Source organism: Haemaphysalis longicornis, unplaced genomic scaffold (genome assembly GCF_048455015.1).
Source record: "Haemaphysalis longicornis isolate Haplotype H1 unplaced genomic scaffold, Haemaphysalis longicornis Haplotype H1 scaffold_1, whole genome shotgun sequence".
Classification (NCBI taxonomy): domain Eukaryota; kingdom Metazoa; phylum Arthropoda; class Arachnida; order Ixodida; family Ixodidae; genus Haemaphysalis; species Haemaphysalis longicornis.
In genome coordinates, this window is record NW_027526203.1 from 130,585,023 (window position 1) to 130,603,064 (window position 18,042).

Sequence of the window (18,042 nt, forward strand, 5' to 3'; positions counted from 1 at the left end):
TTAGAAATTACCTTGGCACAACGGCTGGCCTGATTGTGCTTAAAAGCGTTGCACATTTTCCGGTCTGGTGAACATGCAGCTGACAGACGTGCACCACCACCACCAGCACTCACCGTTGCGCAGGGATGTCTTGCCCCCGGAGAGGGCTCCCAACGGCAGGGTCCCAGTGGGAGTGAGTCCTTTAAGCTGAAGAACGCTTTCGCTTTCTTCCCTGCACGTGGGGAGGGAGGGAGGGCAAGAGGTCAGCGGCACAGGCAACGCAGCACCTCACTAGCACAGAAGACGTGGCAGCGAAGGCAAGAAGCGAGGCAGGGGACTGCTTCCCTCTGCAAGACCCATGCACATACCTACCAGGATAGCATCAGAGAGAGAGAATTTGGTAGCAACAGAATAGAATAGTTCATTGTTTACACATATTTTTATTTAGTTACAACAAGGCAGGAACTGGACTGTTTTGTCCAAAAACAGTCCAAACTACTATCACGCTACATCATTGCTCACTTGCTAAACCTTCGATGTGGCTGATACCATACCACCCTTTCCTCCAAAAGCCTGGGAATACTGCCAAGCGCAATGCAACAGATCAGGAACTGAACGGTTTTGTACAAACTAGCAACAAGCTACACCACTGGTGACTTAATAAATCTTCAATGTGGCTGACATGACCCTTTCAGGAAGTCCTTGGAAACTGTCGAGTGCGAGAATGTTCGCTTCTCCGACCCTTCGCCAAAAGAATGTGACCGAGGGTTGTCAGACATGGATGCCCGGAACTTTGTGCAATTTCTCTTTACTATGCTGAAATGCCTCTTGCATGCAGTGTTGCTGGGCGGTATAGGCTACAGAAAGGTCACTGGAGGGCACTGCAGTCTCCTGTCTGCAGGCATATGCACGAGGCGACGGGCTCCGGTGCAAGCTTTTTGTCGCTGTGCGCATGCTGCCTTTCTCCCGACTTATGAAACCATACGCGTTAGTAAATGTCCAGCAAGTTCAGTTTAAACGTAGACAAGCTCCAGAGTTCATTTTTGCTGGTGCTTGTCTTGTCTGCTAGAGACGAGACGTCTGCTGCACGCCGCTCAGCCGGCCGGGTGCCTTGGCAATTTCACGGGGTGAAACTAGTTGGGCGGTCATCGGCTGCTGCCTTTTCGTCCTTCAATTTTTCACAATGCATTTTTATCTTGTTTGTTCATGTCTTCGTGCTTTGGACATACGGATTTTGTGGTCTTGTAAGAGACTACAATTTGCACAAGTAATCCCACAATGTTTACAAATCACTTCGGTGTACCTTTAAAAAGAATTTCTGTTCTGTTCTGTCCCTGCAGCCGCAGTGCCAGGGCGTCTGTAACACTGCCCCAGTGGCAAGAGAGGTGAATAGGGAGCCAGCAGAGAGATAAGTGCGCCAACTCAACGATGCAGCAGGGGGAGCAACAGATGGAACAGATGACGCCGCACAAGGGAGCAGGCAAAGAAGAGGGACAAAACGAGGCTAAGACGAGAGAGATGCGAAGACGACCACCCGGGGAGCTCGAAGCCAGGTTCTGTCCAGACGGTGCGTGGCACACTGGCGGTGCTGGAGACCTGTGGCAGAGCCCCGACCAGGGCTCTCCGGATGCCTCGCTGTCTTCGGCCCCCGGCACCCGGCCTCGGCGTCCTGGGACCAAGGCTAAACCATTTAGGTCGCGACCACCACCGTGGGGGGGCATTTGTCATGCACCTTGGCGTAATTTGCGTATAACTGGCTACGTTCTTCGCGCCCCTGTCGAACAAAGGCGTTTGGATCCACCTACTGCGCACAGAAGAGACCCTTGCGTTGTGGATCCAGACACAAAAGAAACCCGTGGACGATGAAAACAAGCAAGTCGGCAAGCAGGGGCACAGTGGGGCCTGCCACGGGATGCAGCACAGAGGCCTTGGAGGGCATTTGGTTTGAACTCTTTCTCGGGGCGGGAGGGTTTGGCACTGCATGCGTGCTCGCAAGCGATTGTGGCAAGCACGCTAGGAACAGCATGCTTGGACACAATCCGCAGCATGGGTGCCCTCTACATTCAATCAACAAGTTGGAAGCACTGATTAGGAGACTTCCTGCGTACTGACTGCACACAAAACCCATATGATCCATGTTTCGACTTTGAGGGTCAGAGGATCGACTGCTTGACTTGTGTACACTGATCTATAGCTGGGATGCGATCGAGGCCTCTCGTCCAAGATCACCAGAGAAATAAAATCGTGGCACAATGGGAACGACCTTGCCAGGCAGCAATCAAGTCAGTGCACCACCTCCGAAGCCAAAGGAGGCAAAACAAATGAAACAAAATGTGAAAACCATCCCGTTCTCCGACACAAAAGGGCACTTGAGTGTGTAGTGGAAGGTCAGACAGTCAACCAGCATTTTCGCAAAGTGCTCAACACTTTCCTACCAAATCTATAATAGTTTATCGACACTTTCGTTCAAATTTTGACATTTTCCCACACAAATTTGGCACTTTCTGAGTGCACTCTGAGAGCTGACACAATCTACTGAGTAGTAAAGACCTTTACATCCTCTTTGCTTTTGTTTTTTTGCACGACAATGATTTTTTAAAACGCTGCCAGAGCCATGTGACAGGCGCTCTGAAGATACAGCAATGGTGTCGACATGACGTGCAACCGCGCCATGGGAACGCCACATTTCTAGCGATTTAGATGAGCCTGCACGCAAACTTTAGCATCATAACAGCAGCACTGATTCCTTGATTGATTGATTGTAGAGTTTAACGCGCCGACGCAACGCAGGCGATGAGGCGCGCCGTAGTGGAGGGCTCCGGATTAATTTTGACCACCTGGGGATCTTTAACGTGCGCCGAAATCTCGTACACACGGGCGTCTTTGCTTTTCGCCTCCATCAGAAAAGCGGCCGCCACAGCCGGGAATCGAACCCGCGACCTCGTGCTCAGCAGTGCAACGCCTTAGCCACTGAGCCACCACGGCGGGTAAAGCTGTCGGAAGTGCAGAGCAATGATTCACCATAGTGGGCCATGGCACCGTTATCCACTCACTGCTACCACCCACCAAGCTCGCCTCCCTGCCTCACTCTCGATTAATTGAACAGAAGTTTGTCCAATGCAACTCAAATTTCCCACCAAAATATGCAATATTTTTTGTGACAGGGAAAAAATTTATTTGCTAGACTGCCCAAAATGCTGCTTTTCCCATGGTCAGGAAAGTGTTAAGGGGCTACGTAACACAGTTAAAAGAAAAGAAAAAAAAACACCCCCATCACAAGAATACCCCTGCAAGGAAAGCAATGGACATTCAGCAGCTTCCCAGAGAAAACTGGATGACAGCAGCTCTCAAATCCATTGCATGCAGACATTACCCGGAACAACGGAAGGAAGTGCAGAAGAAGAAAAGAGACCAGTGTTCTGGAACTCCTGTCAAACGTGGAAAAAGTGGAACATTGCTGGTGAGGGGGGGGGGGGGGGGGGGGGGGCACTGCAAGGGCTCATTGCCCTATACTATTCATCGGCCCTCTATACATGTCCATTCGAGAGAGAGAGAGAGAGAGAGAGAGAGAGAAATGACATTTATTGAAAGAGCTCCCCCGCAAGACGAATTGCTTTGCAGAGGATGGCCTCCAATGTCACCGCCAATAATCTCAGGCAAAACTCGAGAATGAAGTCCGCAACCCTATTCCAAACCCTAGCGAGGGTGGCACAAGAGCAACTTGGACACCTGGTTGCGCCCGCATCCCGTGCTTTTGTCGGATTCCCCAAGCGGGCTGCTGCAACCACATACACCCTGCATGCAGCACTCTGCTTCCGGCAGAGTGTGGACACAGTGCAAAGCACAAAACAAGAACTGGAGAACGCTACCTGTATTCCGGTTTGTACTGCATAACTTGAAAGTGTGAAAACTGTGCAAACTTTAAAACAGGACATTCAGCTTATTCTTGGTCTCCTTAGTCTCCCTTCTACATGGGCAAAAAAATGCCAGATCGAATAGAAACCTTTCTACTCGAGAAAACGGTGGTAAAACTTTTGCTTGCCATTCCTGTGCGATAATACAGGAACATCCACAGCACTGTCACTGCTGCTACTCTGACATTGCAAATTCAATACATGTAAAGCCATGTGCACCTAAATTTCATTCACCCTACAGTTCGATCAATCCAATCTCTGTGAAGCTATCAGCAATTTCTATTAATCTGCCACGAAACCCAACTCGCTTCGAAAATTTTTCCCCCTTTTATTCGTTCACAGGCAAAATTCAGTGCGAATACGCAGCCGTTAGTGTTTATGGATTTACAAGATGAGGCATTAGTCTTGATTTTGCAGAACCCTGATGCTGGTTCTCCCAAACTGGTGGTATACGAAATTACGCCAGCCAGAGCACCAAGGGTCAACAGTCACACGCCACCTCTTCCGGACTTGTGCCACCCGAGAAACAGCTTTCGAGCTCGACTGTACTGCATTATAATTACCTCTGTGTGTCACTGGTGAAAAACAGCTGTAGCACATAGTGTGTGTGCCTCCGTACTCATGTCGGAGGCATGACCGAGAACAGTGAAAATGACACAGATGCAAGGAAGGGAAGGAATAACACCAACATACGTACCATCGCAACAAGGAACAACAAAAGCAGAAGCATTATGTGCCGCCTAGTAAATCAGTGATGTGATTGGGTCGAGTCATTTTGGAGCAGCTTTTGGAGCAGCCAAAAGTAGGTTTTGGAGCAGCCAAAAGTAGGTTTTGGAGCAGCAAAATCAGCTTTTGGAGCAGCCAGAACGAGCATTAGGATTTGAGAAATATTGCTAGAAGGGGGGCAAAACAACCGAGAGGAGCCCCAAAAGCAGCACCCTGGGCACACAGAAATGTTTAAACAAGTAAAATGCCTTCGGTGCAGACGAGTTTCTGCCGCACAGATGTCTTTTAGCAGTGACTATGAAATGCGTCAAGACAAGCACCGAAAGAGATCGTGCGAGTGTGTACATGCATGCACTGCATGAGCCAACAGATGATAAGAGAACTTGAAGTTTTATTTTAAAAATGACTGTCAGGGTGGCATTCCAATCGGTAGGCTACAGAACGTTTCGTAAAACCATAATGAATGGAACACAGTGACACGCGACAGAATGTAGTGAGTGCATTTTATGCAAAAGCTTCTAGTGTCCAGCCTAAATGTCTTTCTCTCCCGGTTCCCAAGATGAAATAGCATGCTACATGTTCTCTCCGACTTCTACACTCGCTTTCCAATTTGCAGGGGACTAGGTTTGCAACAACGGCAACTCTGCTTTTTTGAGCGATAAGACTGTCTTCATGAAGCACCCACCCAGCTTGTGAAAGAGGGTCACCTATGATGATCATTGAGTAGGTGGACCAACGGCTAACTTATTTAAAACGAAGACAAAAAGTGAAAACGTCGACCACATTCTTCACGAAGAGTAGCTTTGCAAAGAAAGTTTTATCATAAAATGCTTTCCTGAAGCGGTCCTGTAGCGTTCCTCCTAAACGACATGTTGAGTCAGGCAAGATCACTTTCTTCGAAGCTCAAAACTGTTACCGGCTTACAGTCAATCCCAAATTAGGCTATCTTGAACTTTCGCCCCTTTCCCGCTAGCTACCCTTGCAATGCCCTCTCCATCTCGACCCCTCGGAGTTAGTCACGTGAACTCCTGCCAAGCTTTCATCATCATCATCACCAGTATATCTGCGCCCACTGCAGGGCAAAGGCACCTCCCATTAATCTCCAATTATCCCGGTCCTGTGCTCACTTGCCAAGCTTTATTGCAAAGCAGATAGTAAAGCGTGAACCGCATGGCGCGTTTTTACACGCAATTCGTGCGCCTCGGCGTTGCGAGCACGATATTTTCACGCCCGCATCGACGATATCGCGCCTGCGGCACCTTCTACCTCAGTAAGAAACTAACGCGCGATGCGCGCGAGCTTGCCGACTTGCCCCAATGGGGAGGGGCGCGCCTCATGGTGGAAGTTTCGAAGCGCTCGAGACAGCCAGCTGGCTCAGACAGATGTTTAGGTTTACTACCATGGCAGATATTGCACGGGCGCTTTCACTAGCGGCGCGCATGATGGTTTATAGTACCGTTTTCGCCCCCATAATAAGCTCCTTTACCGCACAAGCAACTTCGTGTGTACCTTGAGCAGCATTTTAGAGAGCTGTTAGACGCAGTCACTCGAGATCCCCACGCCACTTCGCGGCCGAAGCCGCCGCCATGTTGCCACTGCCGGCCGCGCCGCGCGCAGCGTACATACGGGTGTTCTGCGTCAGCGTCAGCGCGCCTGTGGCGTGCGCGGCGCGTTTTCGCAAGCAGAAAACACTCCAAGATTCCCTCCTCTTCAACGCTCGTGGCATAAAGAGCACGCCACATTAAGGAAGCTCGGCGAAACGAAGCTTCGGCGCAAGATTGGCGCAGATTGCTTGAAATCAGAGTCCCTGTAGCAGGATTTACCTCTCGGCGCAGTTAGGCGCAATTGGCGCAGCTATCACATCACTGGCAGTTGGAAAGGCAATCTCTTTAGCCAATAAAGGTATTGATAGCGTGTCAACACATCTGTGATAACACTTTGCGATTGCGTGCACATCAATAATCTCACACTAGGGGTGTGCAAATATTCGAAATTTCAAATACAAATCGAATATTTCACTTATTCGAAGCGTATTCGATTTGAATAATGCACATTCAAAAATTCTAGAATATTCGGCCCCGTCTAAACATTCTGGAAAAGTCGAGCAAGTAATTTGCGACATGAATATTCCTTAGCATATATATCCGTAATTATTTCTAACACACTTAATTTTTTCCCAGTAAAATACACCACAATATTGCATGGTTGTTAGAACAGAGTACCAGCCGAAACAGCGCTAGACCTTGCTTATTGTTATCGACGTAACAGCGCCACCACCGAAGCACGTTTGTGCGAACGAAGCGAAAAAAGGCGCCAACAAATGCCACCGGTGTATCTTTTCTTGCTGAACGCAGGCACCCATGTATTGCAAATTCTTACACACTACAGCAATGCCAAGGTGCACCCACCCATGCATGTACGCATGCCTTAACAAAAAAAAATTAGTGCCCATCCACTCTGAAGAAGGATGACCTGCAAAGCTTGGACGCAGTCCACAGAGTGGACAAACCAAAACACATTTGTAATTTGCGATTGCGCATTTTTCCTCGCCAATTAGCTGAATAAAACATCGAAAGACCCAAGCTTTATTCTAGCAAACATGGAGCTGTCTGTTTCCCTTCTGCGTAGTAGGCATCTTACTGTTTGTATAACACACCAACCCAATCTGCTAGACCACCGAGGACACTGGACAGGTCTTATTGGGTCGTTTAACATCCCCATTGAAACCTGCCAGTACAACGGATATGTCATCAATAAGGCCATGAAACTATTTAACGTGCTGAGAGGCTGGGTTTGTATACAGGTCTCAGTGTAGCAGGTCATCCAGGGCTGTATACCATTTTAATTCCGGCCTTAGTTAACTTGCATCGCCCGAATGATTGTGGGGTTTAATGCGCCGACACATAACACGCGATGAGGCGTGCCGTAGTGGAGAGCTCCGGATTAATTTTGACAACCTGGGAATCTTTAACGTGCGCCGAAATCTCGTACACACGGGCGTTTTTGCTTTTCGCCTCCTTGAGAAAAGCGGCTGCCGCGGCTGGGAACAAAACCCGCGACCTGATGCTCAGAAGCACAATGCCTCAGCCACTGAGCCACTGCAGCGAGTAACTCGCATCATTTAGGTGGCAATTCAAAGGCTAGTCAAAAACTGAAAACGCCAAACGTCCGCCCTCCCTAAGCGAATACTTACCCGTGCCTGTCGCAATTGTACCACGCATAGTCTTGCCTCTATGCCGCAGCTAAGCTACGCGACAGTACCCGACAAAAAAGTATGCATAGTTTGCTCGCATTTTAACTGGTGGAAATGAAGAGCAGAAGAATGTAGGCGTGTTGCCGATGGAGAAAAAGTCGGCCAGGAAGCATCATGGAAGGCCTGCACAGCCTCCTCATTGACGGGGTGGTCCTAGTGGCCGCTTTTGTCCCCATATGAAACTTCACTTGGGGTTTTGCGACCAGAAAAGCATTGAAGGACTGAAAAAAGCATTGAAAATACTGGTGCTTAACTGTAGTTCTGATGAATGCCAAGAGCACATTACAGTCACGTGCTCTCAGGCATTTGTTCAAACTAAGGCCAGTCTGTCGAATGAATGCTTTGCAACAGGATAGAGGTATTGAATAAACAAGCCTTTCATACGTGGCACAAAAGGCTTGCGGTGCTTTTTTGTGCACGTGGGCTTGCTGGTAGAGACTGACGAGCAGCCTAGTTCACAGGTGCAGAAAACACAACCTTGACACATTGGACAGCCCAGCCGCTGCTTGAACGATCGCCTTACAGGGCGAGGCTGTAATGTGCCCAAAGCCATAAGCGGGCAATCTCAGCACTTGTTGTCAGAACTGCGGTTGCGCACCACAATTTGAGATGAAAGGGTTTAGCTAACAGCGGCCACCAGCTCACGTGCGAGATGACTGAAGCGCACGCAATCGGAGAGCTTAACCACAATTGTGTCAGTGTGCCGGCAATACTTGTACCGGCTAAACAGATTGCCTTCGCAAATGCTTGCTTCTGTTCCTTTTCGCGATGGTACGTACGCCAGTTATGCACAAGCTTTCAGCAGTGGGCAGTGCCATGTCGTGTGTGCTGCTTCCCATCCTCTGTCAGGCCTCACCAACTAGCCCCAGCTTCCACGCCAGTATCACCTCATAAAATACTGCCTCCAATAATCAGCTTATTTTGGTGTGCATCAAACGGCGTTTTTTTTTTTTTTTTTTCTTCCTCAATACCTTGCCACAGGCAGCCTGAAAGAGATGGAAGTACTCCACAACAAAGGTTGGGTTCTCACTTGGCGTGCTCCAGAAATGCCCGACCACGGATTGCTCTCGCCCGCTTGTAAACTACGCAAAACTGAAAGCTAGGCTGCCTTCTGCAACACCGGCACCGCAGGGTTGAAAACGGTTCTGCTGCCACCAATTTCCCCTGAGCAGGGAGGCCCGAACACAAGGGGGGGCTGGGCCCAACTCACCTCAGCACAGAGAAGACGCGGGCCATCTTGCCAATAGCTCGGATTTTATTTCTAATAACTTCCTTTCGAGCGCTCGCTGCACCACCTGTGCCAGGGGGAAGGAGAAAGGGCGGCCGTCAGGGAAGCCCAGCCGCTGAGCCACGCAGAAGCAGACACCACATGCCGCCTAGCACCACGACGACACAGCACTACGCCCGCCAGGGAGGAACCAGCTCTGTGCACCCCGCCCCAGAGGCAGATCGGCCCCGAAGCGGCCAGTCAGACGCATGGCTCCAGCACGAGCGGCGGCACAGCTGGTTCCTCACGGGCAGGCAATGCACAGGCACGGTAAGCAGAGTGGCAGCACGCTTGTTCGCACCCAGCCTGCACTGCCGAGGATGCAGCCACAACTATGCCCGTCTTTACCTGTGGCTTGCACTCTTCCCACAGAGTTAACGATACGCCCTTCCCCAGCACTGCAACGGCTTTTTCTTTCACGCGGGTGCAATTTCTAAACAGTCAGACTAATACGGCTGCTCACAAGCGCTGAAAACCTCGCCATTCAACCGCACCCAATCCGAAACTCAGCAGAGTTGCGGGAGGCAGGAACTAGACCGGAACATTGGCGGCAGCTACCTGGTTAGTTTACCTTTTACCATTGGCCAGGCTCGGCTGTTTCAGCAACGGCACAAATGTTTTGCCTACTACGTAAACAGAGTGCATCATTTGGGTGCGATTTGATACCGCCCGCGCAACAAAGACTGGCACTGCCCGAGAAAAGTTAATGGCTTCGCACTGCAGCCGACTGTGCCAACACCCATTTATGGCCCACATGTCCACGGAGAAAATGGCTCGCCCCATGGCTCCAACAAGTTCTAGAGCAAGAGACCTCCTTTGAAGCGCCCAACTGATACAAGCAGGAGTTAAAGCACGAGCCTCGGGTAATCTCGCAGCTGACTATCACTGTGCCATGTGTCCGCTGGCAACTTGACGCCGCTCAGATGTCATTTGCAGTTAGCACCCACCGCAGGGATCTTGAGAAATGTCAAAAATTCTGCCTAGCCCCTACCCCCACAACCCCTGCATAGCAAATGGGTAGAGCAGCCTCCCAGCGGGGCGAAGCAAGCTGCCACTCGGGCCGTCGTCATGCCCCCGTGAGGACAGAGCCGGGCCTTAGTGCGCGCACACACGCAACTACACAGGGACGACACGAGACGGACACACAGCGAGACGAAGCGAAATGGTTGTGCACTTACGTGTCATGGTTATTGGGGGTTATCGCGCAATGGAGGGGGAGGGCAAAACATAAGATGAAAAGAAAAAACAAACACAAAAACCAGCGTCAGAAGAAACGAAAACCCGGCATGTTGTGAGAACGGCACACGCACAGCAAACAAAACCAGACAACTCAGAGCAGAAACAAGCTGTGCTGCTGACCGAGAGCCGCTCGTGGGAGGAAGCGGCCAGAGGGGTGCCCACCACAAGACCCCCCCTAGAAACTTGCACTTGCTCTCCAGCCCCGTGCCCATCCCCCCCTCCCCCCAGAGCAGTTGCAATCACACTGCTTCCATTTCCCTCATTTAGGTGCGCACAGCCGGCTTCCTTCAATGCAATGCTAGTAGCGTCTGCCAAGCAACGCTGTACAACAGACAGGTCAGAATAAACCCCGGGTGCACTTAAAAGGCACACCACCATACCCTGTTTTGTACCTTTTAAATGGCCTCAGAGTTCCGTGCTCGGCCACTGCCAAACCTTCCTTCAAAATGCCGTGTAATGAAAACAGCACTGATTGCTCAAACAGCACGCAGTGAATGCTGCCTGTATGAGGCTCTTTCAAGTCTGCATCCTGGTTATGTAATCACGCCTGCTTTGTGCGCTTCTGCTGCAACCGAATGCACTGACGGCTGTTCCGCTTGTGAAGATAAATCAAGCTTCGCAATAGAGAATAAACATAGAGAATAGAGAATAAATAGAGAGAAGGCCCAAATAAACATTGCCATTCATGTACCACAATAGATTCCCTACACTCCTCTCTTAACCCTTTGCCACACACTTACACACTCCTGCGCAAAAACAGCTCAAGTATACAGAAGTGGTTTTTGAAAATTGCAATCTGAAATTCCGAAAAATGTGACCCTCAAAAGGTCAAGCCTGCTAAACAGCTTCAGCCCTAAACTTTACACATCACCACCAACAGCAGCCTCTCTGATGCGTGGAATCCCATCCCAATGGAAGGCTTCTGCAAGAGGGGCAGAATCTCACAAATTTTGCACAATTCCCTGGTTTCTCAGCCCTGGATGTTGAACTAGCAGAGCCTTTGGTGCACACTTCTCACACCACTTCCCCCACGTGGCCTCTACTCTGCACCACAAGGCTGCGGTTGCCAAGAGTGCCCCTTACGTTCTGGTCAGTAGTGCAGAAAAAAAAAGGCTGCCCCAGCAAAAAAGAAGAACCCTGCAGTTTCAAAAGGCAGAAAAGGTTCTCCCCAATCACGCTTCAGCTGGCCGCAGAGGCACACCTTACGTTAAGCTTAGCTTGAGCACTCTCACAGTATTAAGGCACTGTACATCACAGCGGTAAGGCAATCAAAGAACACAGCTGTGTGAATCGTTTGCACAGCACCTCTAGACAGCACGTGTAAACTGGAGAAGCTGTGAGGGGGCTGTTGTGCAACATTTCCACAGCCGAACTTTGCCATGCGCATGCAAGAAACTGAATTACTTCCCTTACAGCCTGCTTTGGCATGCCTGATAGCCCAGACGTAGCCTCGACATGCAACAGCCCAATTCGACTTTGGATCGATGCGATTGCAGTGGTAGCAGACATCACCCCTCCAACATGTGCATTTTCTATAGGAGTTATACAGTTGCCATTTCAAACGCAACAGTTGCCACTGTAATGCCATTTTAGCTCTTTGAAAAGCGCGAGCGTGGTCTCGTTGCCCGCGTGCCCCACAGAGCCCCACAACACTTACCAGAAGTTGAGCGACACAGGATTGCACTGAAAAACTGCATGCACACATTCCGCCGACTAGATAAGCTCAACCCAGTCCCCGTCAGGTGCAGGCAAAGTGGAGCACCACCCGAGGCACACATGGGAGGCGGCTGCCCCAAGGGGGGACCCCCTCGTGCATTCGTGCATGCAGAGTTCCCCTCCCACCAGCAGTTACCAGCCACGGCGGTTTCATTTACAGGAGGGACAGCCTTGCACAGGGAAGTGCTGCTTCACTGCGGGGAGGCCGACTGCGACTACTAGCGCGCCCCTCGACTAGTTGGAAAGCCCCGAGCCAAAAACTGCATCCCTGCACGACCCACAGCCATGGGCATCGGCAGGACTTGGTCGCGAGGTGGGCAAACCCATTGTGTTGAGGGGAAGGAGTGGGGCCAATTGGCAAGCGCCCCTTCTGCACCCCCCTGCCGACGCCCATGCCCGAGCCATGGCCGGCAACATGCGAGTGCCGGCTGGACCTCTGGCCTGGCTCCCCCCTTCCCCTTGCCCAGCTGGCCCCGTCCAGAGTGGCGAGCAGAGAGCAGCAGAGACCAAGGGCCGCTGAAGTGGAAGCCAAGACAAGCAATGCCTGCAGCAGCAGAGGAAGAGCATGCCATATGCACAGCAGGGGCTGTGGCGCGATTGCAACGGTCCAAGCACCTCCAGCTGCCCAGCGAGCCCTTGCTCCGGTGTCGCTGGCCACAGGGGGCCGCCTTCAAGCGCAGGGCCAGGCTCCAAAGGGCCCTCGGTGCAGTACTACTATAGTCTAGTCCACTTATAACAATATCGATGTGCCAAGGAAATTCCATCGTTATAACCGATAATTGTTATGGGTTGCAAAATAAGATGACGGAACAGAGCTCAGAACACTTTATCTGCATGCAAGCAAGTTCATACTACTACTTATTTTCAGAAAAGAAGTCGCAGTCGGTCAGCTTGGTTTGCTGCACGCGAAGCTGGCACCAATTTTTTTCAAGAGTATATGTACACGCTTCACCTAGCTAAGCTTCGTTTTGAGTACCCGAGGACTGTTCATGCGTTGGGCCTCCTGCGAAGACACCACCTGAGTAGGCTGCACCACGGAGTTTCATACAATATTAACTCGAGGGGAAACAGGCACTAGTGTCAACGCAAATGCCGAGACGGCGCTTACACTTTGATAGGTGATAGGTAGTTCTGGAACCAGATTTCGTAGGATCGAAATAGGCCTAAGGCTGCGCAAATTGTTTTTTTTATCGACAAAAAGTCTTATTGCACGGTTCGTTGTTTACAAATTACATGGCAAACAAGAAAGTTAGTGACCAAAAACAGGTTTTGTGTGAAATAAAACGGTGCATTTAAATAAAAAGCAGATGCGGAGTTGAGGAGGTTTGGGGAGTAGGTTTGCCATTTGCCACCAACTACAGCGGGACGCGGACTTCTCCAAAAACTGCTTGTAAAAGTTTTGACACTTACAGTTTTTAATATTAAGGAAAGTTTCCTGCTCCAGAAAAAAAGAAACAAGACTACTTTTTGGAGAAGTTATTCTAGCCTGAATTAGTAACATTTATCAAGCGGTGTTCCTATCAGCTGCCGGTACTGCTGGTCTACGCTGTAGAAGCCGGGATTCGCACGAGAGGTGCGGCTGTTCCAAGCAATTTGCAACTGTCATCAGCTTTGAAAATACATTGCTCTGCCGAACGAGCAGCACTGCAACTCGTATTTCGCAGACAACTTCGCCGCACACAGCGCCGTCATTTGTGCTTTCATGCTCGCTGTGCTGGCAACGAATTGATAACCCACCCAATTTGCAACTGTGGTTGTAAAACATTCCACTCAGGGCGGCGTCAGTGCGCGCGCGGCATGCAGTTAAAGGAGAAACGTATTTTTGAATGCTTCTTCCAACACCCTGCGTAGGAAAGCAAATGCATTCATGCAAGTCCAAAACGAAAACGAAACTGCCTGCACGATTCAATCCATAGTAACTTTCACAAGCCATCAAGCGCCAATCTGAATCCAATACCCGTCACACCCATTGCGGCGGACGATCGCAGCGCCAGATTCCTCTCTAGTTGTCTAGTTGTTATTGTATGAAACTCTATGGGCTGCACAACTGGATCGTTGAAGTCATCACTGTCACCGCAGACCGCGCAACAATCACGCCTTCAGTAAGGCATTGGGACGTTTCAAAAACATAAGCCCTGACGTCCCTTCCGCGGAAAAACAGAGGCTTGAAGAGGCACCCAGTCAAATTCAAATTGGTGCGCACGTGTCACAAACCAACGCGTGAGCGGCACCAGGAGGGTGGTTCAGAAGAAAATCTGCTCTTCTCCTTCCTCGCTTGCTTGTAAGCGTGCAGTTGACTCATTTTCTAAGGGGTGGAAGGGATGCGACGGACATCACGGCGGCTGGAATTTTTGGTGCACGCAGTAACCGGATTCAACCGTTATAGCGATATCGCGGCACTGGAGCATTGTAATAGGCGGTTTATTTTATTATGGGAAGCATACAAAAGTGTACGGTGCAATATATCGACTATATTACTATAAACGGTATCATTATAAGTGGACTCGACTGCACGACCAGCCGTGTTTCACACACAACCGGCACCTCCATCTGAGCAAAGCTCTACTAGTGCGCCACTTCTGAAGCCATGCTCAGCTGCACTCTTTTGCCCCTAACAAGGTGCTTAGAAAACGGTTCCCAATCGCACGACAGAACAGGAAGGGGGCCACATTCCGAGGCACAAAGGGTTTACTCACTATCCTCCTGAGATTCGGTTCCTGAGGACAGACCTAGGGACAGTGAATAGGCGGCTAGAGGTAGAATGCACACCGACATCTTAGCAGCACAGACCCACGCCACCACACAGCGGGAGAAGAACAGAGCACAGAGAGAGAGAGAGGGAGCACGCACCCCGGTGGTGGGTTGAGCCACACAAGCCAGGCTCAAATTAAGATTCTGACCTGTGCACCTCCCACCACTCGGGTGCCTCAAGAATGCTAGCAGGCTGGAGAAGAGACACCGCCACAGGCCACCACCCACGCAAGTCTCAAAAAGCCCCACATGGCGCAACAGTCGAGGAAAAAGCAAGCCCATCTACTTCCAGGGATACAAGTATTGCAGGAAAAGAGGCGAAAATCGTAAGCAACTACCTCGCTGCCTCGCTTTTCCGGTAGGCTCCGGCAACAAGTAACGTCATGCATTCTTAGACACACGGAAAGATCTTCTTTGAGGGTCTCTGAAATAACAAGCCACTGTCCTAGGCTTAGATTTCTCAAGTGTAGCGCGGCACTGCATACAGAAAGTACTAATGGAAATGTGTGCTTTGAATAAAAACCTTAAAGAGAGAAGCCACCAATGCAGTTGTTTCCTTCGGTTTTCTGCAAGGGCGGTCGTACTTTTTTATTGGAGCAACATTGCAAAACTCGCTCTCGAGGGTGAAGAATGCTAATGCAGGCTCAAAAGCCATCATCAGAGCACCGCCATAGTTCTTTCTTTTTCGCCAAATCGAAAGCCATTGGGCGAGACAGCAGTGAAGGGGGACACAGTGCCTACCTTCGAACGTGTCGTCCCCTTCCGTCATGAGCTCATCGTCTGAGCAGATGTTCAGGACGTTGACCAACATTTCCGTCACTGTCAAATAGGGGAGAAAATCAGCCGATGTCAATTCCGCACGCACGAAAAGCCATGCAGCCACAAACAGGGCTCTGTGCCCACAAGTGGTGGGGCACCCGGTGCGCAGCCGAGCCTCGCTGCTGGCAAACAGCGGCCGTGGGCACAACTGTGCCAGGCACCCGTGCACCACCTATGGACACAGAGCACAGGCAAGGAAGGAGGCCAGGAAGGGGCTGACCCTTCTCGCCCACAAAGGGCAGGGACCAGGTGAAGACGTCCATGAAGTTGGGCAGCCAGTAAGGGTGCGGGGAGCAGTTGAACTGCCGGATGTTCATCACATTGTTCTCGTACTTCAGCACCGCCGCTGCACAGGAAAAGAAAGAGGGGAGGGACCCCGTCAGTGGCAGCAAGTACCACTCGCACAGTGCCAACAGGGGCCGGCCGCTTCTGGCACGGCCTAGGACGCAAAGCCCTCGTTACGCACATGCACCTCTCCTTTCCCCATACAGTCCTCCAAGCTGGCCTGAAACAGGGGTGAGAAAAGCGGCAGTGCCCGTCTATTCTACGCGCACGACCACGGGACAAGACTGGAACGGCGGTGCTACCGACATCAACCGATTATTTGGCCATCAACCGATTAACAACACTTCTTGTGGCAGCATCGTCTAAAGCACCTAGCAAAGTGGAATAAAAGACGGCCAGAAAACGACACGCTAAAGTGAAGGGGCAGAACACTGCTTTCACAGCCGATGTCATCACTAAGAACAGAAAATTGCCTTTCCAGCTTCCCAACAGGTCTGCACACTGCGAACCGTGTGGCAGTAACATAACCACAGGTGGGTAGAAATGCCAAGCTTGTCAATGCAATTCTACACGTAACACTGGGGGCGAATAGACATTTCCAGTGATGGAAGCGGCATTTTACTTCTCGGAGCAGCTGTTGGAGCAGGCAAAATTACAGTTTGGAGCAGCCATAAGCCACTTTGGAGCAGATGCCAAAATATGCTTCTATAGAATTATAAGGGTGGATATAATTCACAAGAAAACTGTTAAAGTTTCCAATATTTATTATGCACCATACTGCATGTAAAAACCAATGATCAAATGCCTAGGCACATCATTTCAAAAATCCAAACAATATCTCTGTTGCCTTCAACTTTCGGATAAAAATACTTGAGGTACATCATTAAACTGTCCTAGTTTTAAAGCGTACATTTCCACTTGCAGCCAAAAACTAAAACAGGGTAAACACAATTAGAGCAAAAGCCACAAAACCACAGTCATCCTTACACCACGTTTTAAAAAAATTGAACATTTTAACTTCCGGGTTTGCCTGTATATGTAGTTTGGGTACACCACAACAACGTTGGAGTTGGACTGATGCAGCATGTAATAGAAAATGATTGCAGAAAAACAGCTTGAAAAATATAAAGCCGAATAACACTAGTACACGCCACAAAGAACCGTTCATATGTTCTTTATGACAAACATGGCAATGCCCCAGGGCGGCCGTAAAGCCATAAAAAAAGCTATGGACGATCACAGATAAAGAAGGCCATGTCTACAGATGCGCAGACACATCGCAGCAAACTCAGTTTACAAGTGGGTTTGACTTGGATGTTTAAATAAAGGTGACACTAGAGACAAGTTTACTTTCAGTTTCATTTTTTGCACCAGAGTTGGAAGTGCTACCACACGCTTTCGAAATGCCCCTTTGGCGCACGTTTGGAGCAAAAATCCCTTAAAATGACCATTTGGAGCAGCATGAAGCAAAAGTTTCGTCTTGGAGCAGTTTGGAGCAATTGGAGCAGCACTTCCATCACTGCATTTCTATGCCCAACACAAGAAACCATGCAGGGTGTAAGAAAAGGGATCTTTTGCTGCCCCACGGCACCGGCCCTGAAGCCCTGGAGAAATGCTCACTAATCCACATATTTGGCCACTCAGTGTGTCAGCAAATTGCCTAATTCGATTTCCCTGACTTTTCCATGTTTTCCATGACCATTTTAAACGAAATTCCCTGACCAATACAACAGGCGCCATTCTGTGGAAATGGTCCGTCAAGCACATCAAAAATGTAGAGAAAACACATTCTATCACAGGGAAAAACACATTTGTTGCAAGTGCCCTAATTCTCAAAATGCACTTTGATTAACTTCAGTTTGTTCAGTTTGAGGTTTGCTTGCCTTCACTTACGGCTTCAGAGAGTTCATTTCATCTTGCGGGACAGAAGCTTGAAGTTGCGCTTCAGCGAGCACCTTTTGCTTTTTTTATTGATTGTCCTAGCTCAATATGCAACGTGAACCGCATGGCGCATTTTTGCACGCGATTCAAGCGAGTGGGCGTGGCGCATGCGATTTTTTCACGCCCGCGTCGACGATTCGCGTGCGCGGCAG

The 18,042-nt window shown here is 49.9% G+C and overlaps 1 protein-coding gene across 5 annotated transcripts in view; it reads right to left on the minus strand.

Annotated features, from left to right (window-relative positions):
• The window catches only part of LOC144180060 (serine/threonine-protein phosphatase 2B catalytic subunit 2-like), an 84,211-nt gene that overhangs the window by 8,889 nt on the left and 57,280 nt on the right, over positions 1–18,042 (minus strand). Inside the window, exons 8-12 of one of the 5 annotated variants that reach the window (XM_077708477.1) lie at positions 15,885–16,010; positions 15,587–15,664; positions 14,791–14,823; positions 9,083–9,158; positions 114–211 (exon numbers count right to left, since the gene is read on the minus strand). In XM_077708477.1, the coding sequence (XP_077564603.1) occupies positions 114–211; positions 9,083–9,158; positions 14,791–14,823; positions 15,587–15,664; positions 15,885–16,010 (411 nt within the window). Of the gene's footprint in view, positions 1–113; positions 212–9,082; positions 9,168–9,218; positions 10,313–14,790; positions 14,824–15,586; positions 15,665–15,884; positions 16,011–18,042 lie in introns of those variants that run through there. The other 4 variants (XM_077708471.1, XM_077708481.1, XM_077708486.1 and 1 more) reach the window with 4 other exon arrangements.